The sequence below is a fragment of the Anoplolepis gracilipes genome, chromosome 11 (genome assembly GCF_047496725.1).
Source record: "Anoplolepis gracilipes chromosome 11, ASM4749672v1, whole genome shotgun sequence".
Classification (NCBI taxonomy): domain Eukaryota; kingdom Metazoa; phylum Arthropoda; class Insecta; order Hymenoptera; family Formicidae; genus Anoplolepis; species Anoplolepis gracilipes.
This window is the reverse complement of record NC_132980.1, coordinates 7,106,777-7,121,312: the sequence shown is the minus strand read 5'-3', so window position 1 is coordinate 7,121,312 and position 14,536 is coordinate 7,106,777. Positions and strand designations below refer to the sequence as shown.

At 35.0% G+C, this 14,536-nt stretch overlaps 1 protein-coding gene across 18 annotated transcripts in view; it reads right to left on the bottom strand.

Annotated features, from left to right (window-relative positions):
* Dnc (phosphodiesterase dunce) overlaps positions 1 to 14,536 on the bottom strand; it is a 324,716-nt gene that overhangs the window by 48,123 nt on the left and 262,057 nt on the right. For 13 of the 18 annotated variants that reach the window (XM_072901819.1, XM_072901822.1, XM_072901830.1 and 10 more), the window contains 2 exons: positions 12,898 to 12,930; positions 11,751 to 11,771 (listed from right to left, as the gene is read on the bottom strand). The exons of 1 other annotated variant lie outside the window; for it this stretch is intronic. In XM_072901819.1, coding sequence (XP_072757920.1) covers positions 11,751 to 11,771; positions 12,898 to 12,930 — 54 coding nt within the window. Of the gene's footprint in view, positions 1 to 1,048; positions 1,711 to 6,464; positions 10,294 to 11,750; positions 11,772 to 12,897; positions 12,931 to 14,536 lie in introns of those variants that run through there. 4 more of the 18 variants (XM_072901820.1, XM_072901814.1, XM_072901831.1 and 1 more) reach the window with 3 other exon arrangements.

The window sequence follows — 14,536 nt, the reverse complement described above, 5'->3', positions numbered from 1 at the left end:
ACGTATATGGTCGCAGAATTCCGAACGACGACCGACACATACAAGAGTTGGCCGTTTTCCAAAACGCGTGTCTACCCTCATCGCGATGTTCGTTAATCAGATTTAGCTTGTACTTGCCGAATGGCGCGCGCAAGTATATACTAAATTGATATACTGCGGACTAATAAAATTGCGAGCAGGTTTCCGCGAGTTATTTCCTTGAACATTTGCCAGAGCACTTTTATGTTGCACGTTGCGCAATAATTGAAAGGCTTGATAGAAAAAAATGTACAAGTAAGCATAAGACAAAATTTCTTTCCTCAAAATTATGTTAATAATAATAATAATAATCATCATTTTTAGATAATAATACGTATTATGATAAAATGTATAAAAAAGTCTTTGCATTAATAGTTAATTAAACGTTAATTCACGATAGGATTATGTACGATATATCGCTTTATTCTTATTTGACGTGATACGTTGCGAAAGATTAAATTGCTTCAATAAAATATAATATTTTGCGTATTGTATCTTGATAGGGAGTTTCAACTCTATCAAATTCTGATATACAAACTATAATAAATGTAAAGAATCGCGCAATGGATATATCTCATGTTTTCAAGCTTTACGTCATCTCGCTTCAATCTCTCGAATTTTCGCTGTTGCATTTCGAGATTATGTTTCAAATACATTTGTTTGATATCTTTATGCACGTTCTATTATATACAAAACGCAATGCTAAAAGAGGTGGGTTATATATTGTTACATTAATTTTTCTGAAATCTACTGCAAAATCCTCTATACTGATGTAAAATAAATGACAAACATGTCTCTATTGTTTGTGTAGATAATAATACATATGGCGTTACATATTCACAATTTTAAAGAGAAGTTGCTCCGGTTATTTAGAAATATATGGCATAAAGCAGACGCGCAGGCGCGAAATTATAGGAAAATTGTATATACATACATATATATGTAATCGAAATATTTTTTTCACAAAAAAAATCACACAATAAAAGACAGCCTCTCCTTTCACTCGACGTCGCTGACGAGAGGAACTTACAAGTCTCTCTTGTCGAAGCATTGCTCCCAGAAGACCGCCCTCCTGGGCGCCCGCACTCGGAGCGCGGAAGTCGACATGGTCCTGGGTAGTCCGCCTGTCGCGCCGATGCCGCCGGCACTCAAAGCGGGCGAGCTCATGCCGCCCCCGCATCGCTTCAAACCACCGGCCGACCCGATGAATTCTATCAAGCCGCCGCTGGAGTCTGACATGGTTGGTGTTACACGTGGCTCACGTATTCCTCGGCATTCCGCTCGATCGGCCTAGCCCCATATCTCCTCGCGAGCCGGAGATTTCGATTATTATGGAAAACCGCGTTGCGTCGGGTTACGATTCGTGCGCCTGTCGTGGAATCCTACGTCTCTTCATCGCGCACAGACGTCGTGCGCTCACGATTCATGCCTCCACGCCACGTAACCGGCCAAGGAAGGGACGCATATTTATACGGATGGATGTCGACGCGGATCGATGGAGGAGAGGTTGCCTCGAAAGGGCAAGGCCGCGTCACGTCTTCTTTGTTCAATATCTTCGGGCCATTTCACCCGATCGGAGGAAAGGGACCCATCGAGCACGCGGTGGAAGAGGCGTTGAAAGATGCGCCGCGACGATCACCGCACCGCTCGGAAGGTCACCAGTACGTCACTCAGGGTTACAACGACGATGCACTGTATCGAGGAAAGCGTCGTGATATCAGTGACGAAAGATCAGTGCGATTTATCCGATTTATCGTTTTGATCTCGAGACTCGAACGAGCGGAAATTTCGCTGATTTCAGTCAAACGAGTTTTATTTTCTCAACTTGCTATAATCAAATTTAACGTGAGATTAACAACGCGGAAATATATATATCTTTTATAACATACGATCCATTATTGACTATCATTTGGAAATTATATGTCTGACGCCTACACGTGATTATCGTGTGTAAACGGAAATTAATTCCACTAAAATTAATCAAACGCTATCAATGAACCTAACCAGTATCATTCAAAAGGCTGTAGCTAAGTTAAAACACACGTTATTGATGTACGTAATATTATTTTATTATATCTCGTCACATAGATAACTCGTGATACGATGTAAGTCCCTGATTAGAGCACAGATTACCACTCAAGGTTGCTATATTAAGTAATACCGTACCGTTGATCTCGTAATAGCGATAATAATTGACGTGTAAAGTAAGTTATATTATGCGCCAGCACAAATATACGGCTATTGAAAAGCGAGATTATCATATTTTTTATTTAAATATCGGTTAATTAGGAAAAAAATAGATTATTACGATCCGTAATAATAGATTACTTTTACAATCTGTAAAGTACTTCTGCATAAATTACAATACGCTCGCGCGCTATCATGAATGAATACGAAATTCCTTTTTCAATCGCATTTCGTTTTCAGCAATGAAGCCTTACGATAAGAGATAATGTACTGTTGCCCGAACGTAGACCACTATCGAACGGTATTGCGTCAGGAACAATGGACGGACCGTTTTATCAACCGTGCTATCAGCTGCGCGGCAATAAACCAGACCACAAGTGCCAACTTATCCAAATTAGACTAGATCCTCCCGTCACTCAGCCGTTCTGTCGGCTCAACAGTCCCTTTATCTCGAAAATTAAACTGGCAGTGGTAAATTGACGCAAACGCCTTGACTGTGTTACAAATTGTACGACATAACCGTTCGATCAAGAGAAGAATGCGGGAGGTTAAATTAAGTTAAAATTAAATGTGAAGGCAAATAGGAACCATCTCATAAATGAAACCGGATTAGCTAGAGACATATCGGATGAAATATCGTTTCTTACGTGACGCAAAAGAAATTGAATCTAATTTTATTTTAAGTATATTAAAAAAAGAAATTAAAAGATCCTTTTACTTTTATGATTTTTTGTGTTTATCGTCAAACTGAAAAATATCAGTGAATCAAACGATATTTATAGCATGGGTTATTCGATTTTCTCGCGTTTCATCCAGTCGATTGATAAGCAGAAAAGTAATGCGAAAATTAACCGGGCGATAAGTTGCTGACCATGCATAATTATATGTCAACGACGACTTCTTCCCGATGAATTAGCATATTAGCCGCGGGCAGAGACTTACTACTCAAGGAAAACTCGAGAGCGCTCGAGAGTGTTATTTTACGCGACGTTGAACATGTCACTAGCGATGAATATACCGTAAATATATTTCCGTTACGATCTCTATACAGTGTGTTTTATTTAAGAAGACCGCAATGTTCATCTTTCATCCGCATAGCGATCAAATGAAGATAACGCGGAAATGATGAGTCGGCGAAAGAATGTTAAACATACGTAATATGTTACTTCGCACGTTTCACCTGGTATTTCATTATCAACACTAGCGCGCTTCATGTTCTGATTCGACGCGTAATTGAAGGAAAAAACAATATGTAAAAAATGTAAAATATAAAATACAAGTAACGAGCTAATAAGAGTCTGGCGTAGAAACAGTACGCAAAAAAATTATTAAAAAAAAAAAAGTTTAATTATACACATAAAATTTGAACATGTTGTGTAAAAATAAATTGTTATTTAAAAAACAATTTTTTGCACGTTGTTTTTTTGCTCCTTTTATTGGTTCTTTATTATTTCTTTTATATTATATTAAAGCTATGTATATGTCAAATATAAAAATAAAACAATTTTATGTCCTTAAATTTCACTGCATTTAAAGTTTGATTAATGTCACGTAAAGATACTTTACAAAAAATACTTTGCAATTTAAATAGACACACACATTGATAGCCTACAAATAAAGTTAGATAATGTATAGGTAATATGAAATAGATTATAGAATAATCTGATAAGAGGGCTAAATATAAATGTCAGAGGATTAATTTTTCAATTTTTTCTTTCATTTTTCTACGAGTAAATCAAGGCAATTTCAGATGTTTAAGAAATTTCGCAAAAAAATTCTCAAGATACATTTATAATCGAGAAATAAAATTTATAAAAAAAAGATCTGATCTTTTCTTTAGAGAGAGACCTTGTATTAAAAGCAGTTAATAAAACTTTACGGGATTCGTAATATCGCTAAGTGATATTAAAATCTATATCCGGAGAAAATCTCGCGCGGTGTGAATTCTTCATTACCGTCAAACAGATCTAAAAATACAAATAACTTTTCGCGCCGAGGTCGAAAGAGGTACTTGCCACCCCTTCGGAATGTCGATGGCTGTATTTCCGATATCCCAATAATAGCATGTGGGAAAAATTCAGTATCACACATTTTTCTCAATCAAACGGACACGCATCTCTTCCTCTCCCTCTCTCTCTCTCTCTCTCTCTCTCTCTCTCTCTCTCTCTCTCTCTCTCGCAATAAAGAGATTTCTCCGAAAAGCCTCTATTATAAACTAAAAGACAATCAGCATTCGATATCTTATCCGCAGCGCGATGAAAAGTATGTAGGTATTTATATCTTTGAAATTGAGAGACGCGACGATATATTTCTTGCAATATTTATAGAAAACTTGTAAACACACATTACAGATAATAATGGAATGATGTGCACGATATTATCAAGCTTCTTGAAACTTTAATTACTCGTAAAGATAGGTCCTTGAGCGGAAAACACTCAGGATGGCTACAATTACTGTCACACTACCGATAACACACAACTCATTTTTCCCTGATTGGTCATATTACGTTACACACTCGCAATTGCAATGGTGTCGGTTAAAATGTCATAATTTCGCGATTGCTTCATATCTGCGAGTATTTCAAAAACGTCACATTACACATCATTGACGCAACGCCATTTGAGATGTCGCATCGGATTAACACAATAGCGAATTTTATTGCGCAATCTAACTTTTGTTACTGCACGAAAAACGTCATAGTTACATAATTACGTTTTGCAATCTTCATTTTTTAATGAAGTCCGAAAGAGCTGCTGATGTTTTCCTTTTCTTTTCTGCGCGCCTAACATCGAACGACAAATCAAACTAGACATAGATGCTATTCGTCGTGTCGCGGTAGTGTTTTAAATCCAATTAGTTTTTATCCCTTTATCAGATTATTTATGCATCAATTTACTTTACCTACTTTGTAATAACAATACAAATATAATCAGAAAATTGCGATCTAATCTCGAGACAGTTATAATACTCGATGTAATGTCTCTCTCTAGTTCAACAGAATGTGCATGTCTTACAATTATCGGAATGTTATCAATTAATAATAATATACGTCACGTACAGTCAGCTGAAAGATTAATCAAGATTTTCGAAGGTGAATTCACGCGTCGCAGTTCTTTATGATGCGTAATATCTCGTCTTAAGACCTCTTATAATCGCTGCGTTATATCGATAATTGATCAAATAAACGTCATCAAAACGACAGTATCTTGTTCGCGATAATTAAAGAATGATGATAAATACCATCCAGGCACATGTCAAATCGAAGATTAAAGAAATGTTAAGTAAATATAGCGTTTTCATGGACAATCTTATATTTTTGGGATACGTGATCGGCCGGCGAAAACGTGTTGTTTGTGTGCGTGGTCAGAATTTCTCTTGTGCGTCACGCACAAACAACATTAACGTTTTCAGCGAGGAACTTTCGGTTTACCCAGCTTGCCAACTTGCCGTTTCGCATGTGCAACTGACTATCTCGTTAAGCGGACTGTCCGACTTCAAAAATCCGAATTAAAACTTTCGACATCGCGACGAGTCGATCGTGCGCGAGTCGTTTCCTGCCGGATTTGGGGTAGCTAGTGGTACTTTTTTTTTTTTTTTTTTTTTCACTGAGCGCGCCCAATTACTCGTGTAATGAAAAGCCGATATCGCGCACGCGGTTATGTATGTCGCGCAACAGCGTGGTTAAATTCGAACATGTGTAGCGAAGCAAAGCTAAAATCCGATGATATACATTCTATAAGATATATATATAATATATATTATGTATATATATTTCCACTTTTCACTGTATAAACTTATTTAGATTTGCTGACGTTTGTACCTTCCTCACGAGTTACGTGCAAATAAATTGCATTTACATATTTTTACATGTCATTATGATAATATACGTATGCTGTTTAATTCATGATAAATAATTAATTAAATACTTTATTTACAACCGTATTAATATCATTAGCTTTTTTTATTTTGTAAAAAATAAAGAAATAAATACATTGAGAGAGAAAGCAAAATTTGTTGCAAACTGTTAAATTTTTGTTTACGTTTATTACAACAATTTTAATTTTATTGCTTCAATTCGTTTTTCTCTAAGAGATAGAAGAATTTTCAAGCACATTGCCAAGGCTCCCCAAAATCTAAAATTATCTCCCGCGTAACCACGCGAGGAAAGTGCGTTTATTAGTTTATCGTTCGAGTCTCGCACAAAACACATCCGGGAACTTTCCCTTTCTCCGTCTGTCTCAAGCGGTTCGATCTTTACCTTCTTACGCGCGACCGGAAACTGTTTTTCCTTTTTTTCACGGAAAGACGCGCGCCGGGTACTTCCGGTAAATTCGAATACGCAGGAAGAAAGGAAAAAAAAAACAAGACCGCGAAATTTTCGCGTCGTGCGTGCGAGAGTGAATCCTGTATTGTCGTCGAACACCTCGTGTTTGCCGCGATGTCGAACTGGCCGGGGTGTTCTGGTTTCGCCGAGATTTCCCCCCCGGATCAGAGGGGATGGTGAGGTGGGGGGGATTTCCCGGCGGCGACGATTTGAGCGGGAAGCATGCGCGTGTCGACATTGCGCAACCTGGGGCATCCCCCTCGCCCCGCTTCCCCTTCCGCTTTGCGACCGGCTACGAGAATGGAGCCGTCGCTCTTTCAAATGATAGAACCAATGAATAAAGATAGACTTGGATATGCTCACGCGCCACGCGACGTACGTGCATCCGTTATGCTTACAACGGAGTTGCAGTTATATCGAGGGTCCAAGTTTAAAAAAAAAAAAAAGAAAGAAAAAAAGGGGATGATATATATTCTCGAGAAACTGCGACACGTGTTTTGTACGGGATATACTCGGACAGTTACAGATTCTTTGAGCATTTATCTCATCGTCTCAGTAAAATATTTTAGAAATTTAATTCGATATAAAATTCCTACGATTATTAATTTCCAAATGAGGCAGGGAATTTCAAAGTTATAAAATATCTGAAAGCAATGGAAATGACATGTGTGGCTATAATCTCTTTTGATTAGTGATACTTGAATGTGCGCGTTATTGCAATGTATCTTTCCATCTGTTTACAGTGAATTTCGCAGCCGTCATCATCACAATGCATAACCGACAAACCATTTTAATTATGACTGCTCAATTTGCATACTGAGCGAAACATTCCCCGGATGTTCAATGCATTTTAATTCGCTATACGTGAAAATTATATTATAAAGGCAAAATTCTATGTGAAACATACGGCAAATATTTTGTTCGAGCAATGCCTTATTTAATGTTACAGTTGAATGAATATCAAGATAATGAGATAAAGATGATTGATTTTTTCATGTAAAAGAGATTTTAAAGATAATTAATCTCACACAGATATTAAATAACATTATATATGGTTAAAAACGAACGAATGCATACTATTATAAGAGATGAATCAGAGTATGCTAATGACGTTAGCTTGACTGTTGTAAGCGCGTCTTTGCTTCGATCGCTTTGCGATAATATTTCACGCCACGTCGTTCCGAATTCTGCAAACTTCCAAATCTAATGACAAAAATTTAAATAACAAAATGCTTTATTTTTTTATTACGAAAAAAATTTTTTTTTTTTTTTTTTTTTTTTTTACTGTCCCGTTTTTACGCAATGCGTCGCTTGCGAGAGATCGAACGCGAGATACATGTATGTCGAAACATCGTGCAAGTCACCGCAAAGCCGTGTTTTCTTTTTCTTTGTCGCAAAAAAATTTACCGGTGTGTTGTTTGTACTCCTCTTGGACGTTAAGAGACGTTATTAATGATCTCAAAATCACCAAGATTCACCTAAGTGCATTTAATCTTTCTAGCTCCGATAAAAAGACAAACTTATCGAGCAATATAAATATGATTAGAGTTATCAACAACTTTGAACTATTATTGAAGAGATACTATATGTGTATGTATACATATATACCTGTCGCGTTTCCTTTTCTACCTAAATCGAGTTTTTTTTTTAGTTGTATTTTTTACAGAGACTAATATTTTCTTAGTTAAAGGGGATAAATGGATTTGCATGCTTTCACAAATATGTAGGACATATTAAAAACTTGTAATAGTTTTGCTACATTTTGTACATCGTGTCTTAAAGTGTAAACAAACGCGCAAACAATTTACATATATATGGCTAAGACGCTCTTTTTGCACCTTTCAAAAATTACATGTTCTATTTTTCTCTTTCCCATCACAGCACGTATTACGTAAAAGATTGCGAAAATAGACTCATCTATGCTTAGACTAAAAAGAAAAGGTTATACTAGCTAGTCTTTTAATATCACGGGCTGATCAATATTGATTTTCTAGATAAAATTTGCATTCGGCAGATATATCACACACATACATACCCTTCTTTATATGTGCAGATGTTTTTTCTTCGCGTGAAACTATCGAGCATCGAATTATGTAACTAGAGATCCTCGAAAACAGCTGTCTGCTCGTAGAACGATCACTTACAATTTCCGTAATTGCACTGTATCAATATAAAAATATAGAAACGCGCGTTGATAAAAAAAATTATATTTTTTTTGTGTTTATCTAATGATATCTTTGACATTTTTAATATGCGATTATAATACAATTTAAAGCTTAGATGGAATTGGAATACAAAAACAACGAATTACAGAAATGCAGATCTGCGCGCGGATCTAAAATTGTTGGACACAAGTAAACAATTCTATTGAATTCGCGTCGCGTAAAACAAAAGACGTAGAAGGCTAACGAATGCGATAATTAAGCGCATTCAGTCTGCCTAGTTTATATTATCGGGTCGATCGCGGGTCGCACTGGACGCGTGCATGCAACACAATGTGGCCAATTGTACGTTGTTTTTTTTGTTTTTTTTTTTTTTTTTTATACAAATGTAGGAATCTTGTCTTCGTAAACAATTTATTTAATATTATTTTATCCGTCAAACAATGAAGAAAAATTTATTCAAAACGATCTATTGTAAATTTCTGCTGATGATTATTCGACAAAACCGCTCACGTAATTCGAGAGTTAATTCCATCGCTTATAGACGAGCCATTCAGCTATTTTCATTTAATCGTGAGAAGTTTGAATTGGACGGCCTCCAGATATACAAGATTCGAAACACGTGACTTTGATGGATCGTTGCTGGCAATCTTCCGAACGATTTACGTCTAATAATTAAATGAATTTTGCTGTACTGGTTCACCGGACGATCCCGCATGTGTTATACACTATTAATGACGGAATTTCCGCGGGGAAAGGAAGTACCTACATTGTTACGAGAGACGACAAAGTTTGGATTACGCGAGGGATAATCTTTACAAGCGCAATGTTCCGTCGTATTTTCGTGCAGTGAGAATAACGCCAGGTGTTAGCTACACGATCGTAAACGGAGTTGGTAGTTAAAGTTGTTACATACGTTCGCGTGTACAAGCATGTCCACGAAGTGTCGTTAACGGTGATCGAGTCGTGACGCCAGAAATAATCGCCGCGCTCATCGGAAAATCTAATTTCAAGCCTGTCAGACACAATTTCCGCGGGTCGCGTTTAGCAATCTTCCATTCGCAACAAATAAGGACTTAAATAATTATATTCTTAATTTACCTTTTAATCGTGCAAACTTACTATCAGGTTATCGATTCTGCTTATATATTCGATATTCGATCCGTAGGAAAATAGTAGATCGGAATGTGCTTCAATTTTATTTGTGTATCGATTTAGAGAAAGGCTATAACCGGCTAACTACGTACTAAAAGTGCCCCCGAGGAGTTTTCAAATAATATTTGGCTTGTCCATGTCCTGACTGTAAAAAAAAATTTTTCTCAGAATTTCAGCTCCCTAACTGTATTATTTCCTGAGTTATCGAGAAAAATGTTATTTTCAGTTTTTATTTTTTTTCTGTTAATATTTGAGATAATCCCATATCGATTTTTTCTGAACATTTATCAACAAAAGACACAAAAAATACTTTTTCATTAAGCTCGAATAAAACTCGATTTTTTAAAAAAGAATGAAATGAAGAAACAGCTTTTTTAACCTTTCGAGATTCAATCACCAAACTTTTATAGAATACTCTTTTTATATGTCTCAATACTCTCAAATTTTTTCAATTTTTTCGAGTTGGTGAAAAACATGATGAAAAAAATGGAAAATCTTTTTTTTTATTATTTTTTGATAATAGGATGGAAAATTATTTATTTTGTTATCTTGTAATAATTATAATAATTGTAATAGTTATAATTATACTGTAGGATAGAAATATTTTTTTATGCAAAAACATTTAAAAGTTGTATTTGTAGAAATTGTTTTTGCATAAAAAATATTTCTATCCTACAGTATAATTATAATTATTACAATTTATTATTACTATTATAATTACTACAAGAAAAATAAATAATTTTTTCCGTCCTATTATCAAAAAATAATAAAAAAAAGATTTATTTTTATTTTTATCTTTTTTCATCATGTTACATCAACATATGAAAAGAATATTCTCTAAAAGTTTGATGATTGAACTTTGAAAGAAACATGTTAAAAAGACCATTTCTTAATTTTTAGTCTTTTTTTTTAAAAATCGAGTTTTTATTCGAGATTAATAAAAAAATATTTTTTTTGTATCTTTCGTTGATAAGTATTCAGAAAAAAATCGTTACGGGATCATCTCAAATATTTACAGAAAAGAAAAATAAAAACTGAAAATTACATTTTTCTCGATAACTCAGGAAATAATAAAGTTGAGGAGCTGAAATTTCGAGGAAAAATTTTTTTTACAATGAGGAAATGACAGACCAAGTATTATTTGAAAACTCGTTGGGGGCACGAGTTTTTTATATGCTTATTCGGTTATTTAATTTAATTTAATTGTATATCTTGTTTACGCGGAAAACATTTTTTTACATTAACATATAAAGTAAAAAGTTTTCATACAATATAAAATGTATGCAAGTGTTTCTGGAAGACGGTAGGCATTGATGTATCACGACAGATGCAAGTGAATTGCGTCCTACGCTATCAATCCGTGCGTTAACGCCACTTTAGATAAAAATATTTGCATAGTCCGCAGTCCCTCGTGTGTGCACTCACGTTACACTCGTTTCATAGTAAAATGAGATCACGCGAAACTTTCTGTCATCATAATACGAAGAATAATAACTGGTATATAAATAGCATAGTAATTTTATCGAAGAAATATGCATAAAATTTTGTATTGTCTGTCTTCATATCAAACTACAACGAAAAATAATATTCCTATTATATTGAATAACTGCAGAGAAAATATTTTTCCATTAGATCGGTGTAATCGCAATTTATTATTCGCGAATTAAGATATCGTGCGAGAAGCTTCCGCGATTTTTATTCAATCAAATCGTATATTTACACTGAGATGGGCATAAATATAATTTATTAAAATTCCTTTTGCAAAGCGGATAATTTGAAGCAATAAACTACATTCTGATAGTAAATTTAATGTTAATCGATAACACACGCATTCTTCCAATCATACGGTTTGTAACGGCATCGCGAACGAATATACTTAAATTACGTGATGCTGCAAACTTACCTGTACTGATCGGTAAATATCCTGAAAATAAGAATTCATATTTATTCGACAACGTTCAACTATGTTCAGCATGCGGTTAGTAATACTTATGCTTAACTCGCAAAATACGTAAGGTTAATCGCGCTCGGAAACATTATATCTTGTACCATCACGCGCGCTTTATCGCGTACGAAATAAAAGATTTGCAAGACAAAAATGGCAGAAGCGTATCGTCTAAATATAATTTTGCGATATATTCGGAACTTTTGGTTCCAAAATAAAAAAAACAAAAAAAAAAAAAATATCAGAGATATTAAGAGCGAAAAAATTATTATATGCGGCACATAATCGTTTTTATAATCATGTCTTTACGATTTAAAAAACAATGTGTAAAAATAAATACAGATTTTGCTCATTTTTAGTCGTCTAAATCTACGCTCTAAATATCAACTGTGTATAGTTATATTAGAGTATAAGCATAGTTGCTGTTGAGTATAAAGCACCAGCTTTACATGATCTTATGCTCTAAAGCTGTGTGTGTATTCACTGCAGTGTACGTGTGATCGATGCAATTTATGGCGAAGTTTGCTCGGTCCCGTAATTGTTGAATGATCGAGGAAATATGCATAATATAATTTAGAAAAATAGAGAAAAAAGAGCGACTATGTCCCGATATAGTCGTAAGCGTGAATTATGTTGCCATAATTCTGCCATTTCCTCTAATCTGTAATAGAGCAATTAATCTTAAAATAATAATCAGATGAAAGTTAGTTTACATTTTTTAAATCCATATTACTTTTAACTTCCTACTTTCTTTTTTTTTTTTTTTACCGATAATTATAGAGCGCGATTTTACAGTGGCAGGGTGGCGTAAAATCACGCTTCCAAGTGACTACACGAGAGATTGGCATTAATTTTTAGCGACAGATAGACCACATCCGTATAAGAGTGTTTAACGTAAAATCTCATAATGTAACGATAAGAACTCTACACAAATAAAGCGTAACACAGATGTAGAATTAATCGAGGAGCAGACTGATTGTCCAAGTGGATATTAATCAAGTATTACAGCGATGATCGTTATATGCGATATTGAATGACTTTGTTAGTGTAGAGTCCGAGTGTAAAATAAAACGAGATGAGTTAGATAATAGGATCGAGTACATACGCTCGCTCGACAGGAAGCTCTGTCTCTTTGAACCTGCAACCCAAGGATCACATACATCATATCGTCACATCCCAACATCCACTAGCGACGATAAAACACTTAAATAGATGATAGATGATGCTTCTAAACTGTAGATTGCGTCATTATGCAATATGATTGTACGATGGCAAATTAAAATTTTGTAAATATTGGATAATGTAACGTTAGCCTCTCACTTTGATAAATAATTAATATTTTATTATCATCATAACGTCTCCTGTCGCATAGAAGCATCATCTCGCCGTGGACGATAGAATGCAAGTGAAGTAATGATATAAGGGAAAAAAAACGAATAGTAAACATCATTGTTATCCAAAGGCTACTTCCAAAGGAAATTTATCAAGATACATAGAAGCACGAAGATGAATCATGGACTGTTTGCGTACAGTTGTGGGACTAAATAGTAGTAACGTCGTTACACGCATAAATTCCAATTGCAGGCAACGAAGAGATCGTACATTTCAATCAGTTGCAAAATGGTAAAGTCAAGCTTGTGAGACACGTGGTACGTGGCTGTAATAATTAGCATACATTGCTAAACAACATGTGATTCATCTGACACTTTTCGTCTAATCTTTAAGTCTAACACCTCTATCTAGATAGATAACGTGGTATCTTGCTGCGATAAATAATCCCGGCGCCACCGACAAGAATCTCCTAGAGTTATCCACCAGTTTCATCGAGCAATCCCTCCAAAGTTTCTACCGTCGTGAAACTTCAGAGGCACCTACATTATCGATAAGCGTTCTCTTCGTTGCCGCAAGAATGTCCTCACAACCTCCACTGATACTACAGATTGGCATCAAACCATCAACCAGCTTGTCTCTCTTGCCGTAAGTTTAGACGTAATAAAAATATCAGAGCAAGATGAGAAAATTGTGTATCGCATGATTCATACATTTTTTTTTTGTTTTTTTTTTTAATAAACCAAAATTTTCAGGCGCGAAAATGTAAAATTACAAAAACGTGCCGTAATGTGTACATGCATATAAATTTTATGTATAAAATATGTGTAGATTATAATTTTGAGCAAACAATTGTAGATCAAACTGCGATTTAAATGAATAAATAAGGCAAAATGGTTCTTTGTACACGAAATTATATTAACTTGCTATGTATTCATAATCGCGTGAACGCTGCTTCGACGTTCATGATTTTGTATTTTCAACGAGACAGGTTTTAAATTAAATTCTGAAATGTTTTCATATCGTTCACAAAGGTTGAAATTGTCGAGCAACGCGTTTAGTAAAATAATTCTCATGCAAGTATCGATTATTATTTATTACGACTTATAGAAAAAAACAAAAGTTAAACATCCAATAATTCATGAATAAAATGCTTAGGAGATTCGAGATAAAAGAAGACTATAAATCATAAAGCTACTTGATTAATGTGTCCCCTTATAAACGCGTATTCAAGTGCAACATTATAAATGTCATTAAGATCACACGCATAATAAATAAACAACCGAGGCGCGTCATCATAAATCATGTGTGACTCTCTCTTTCTCTTTCTCTCCCCCTTTCCTAGATTCACTGTAATACTAATAAAGTCTCTACGCACGCGGTTAAAAGGGGTATTACGATTTTTTCACCCGAGT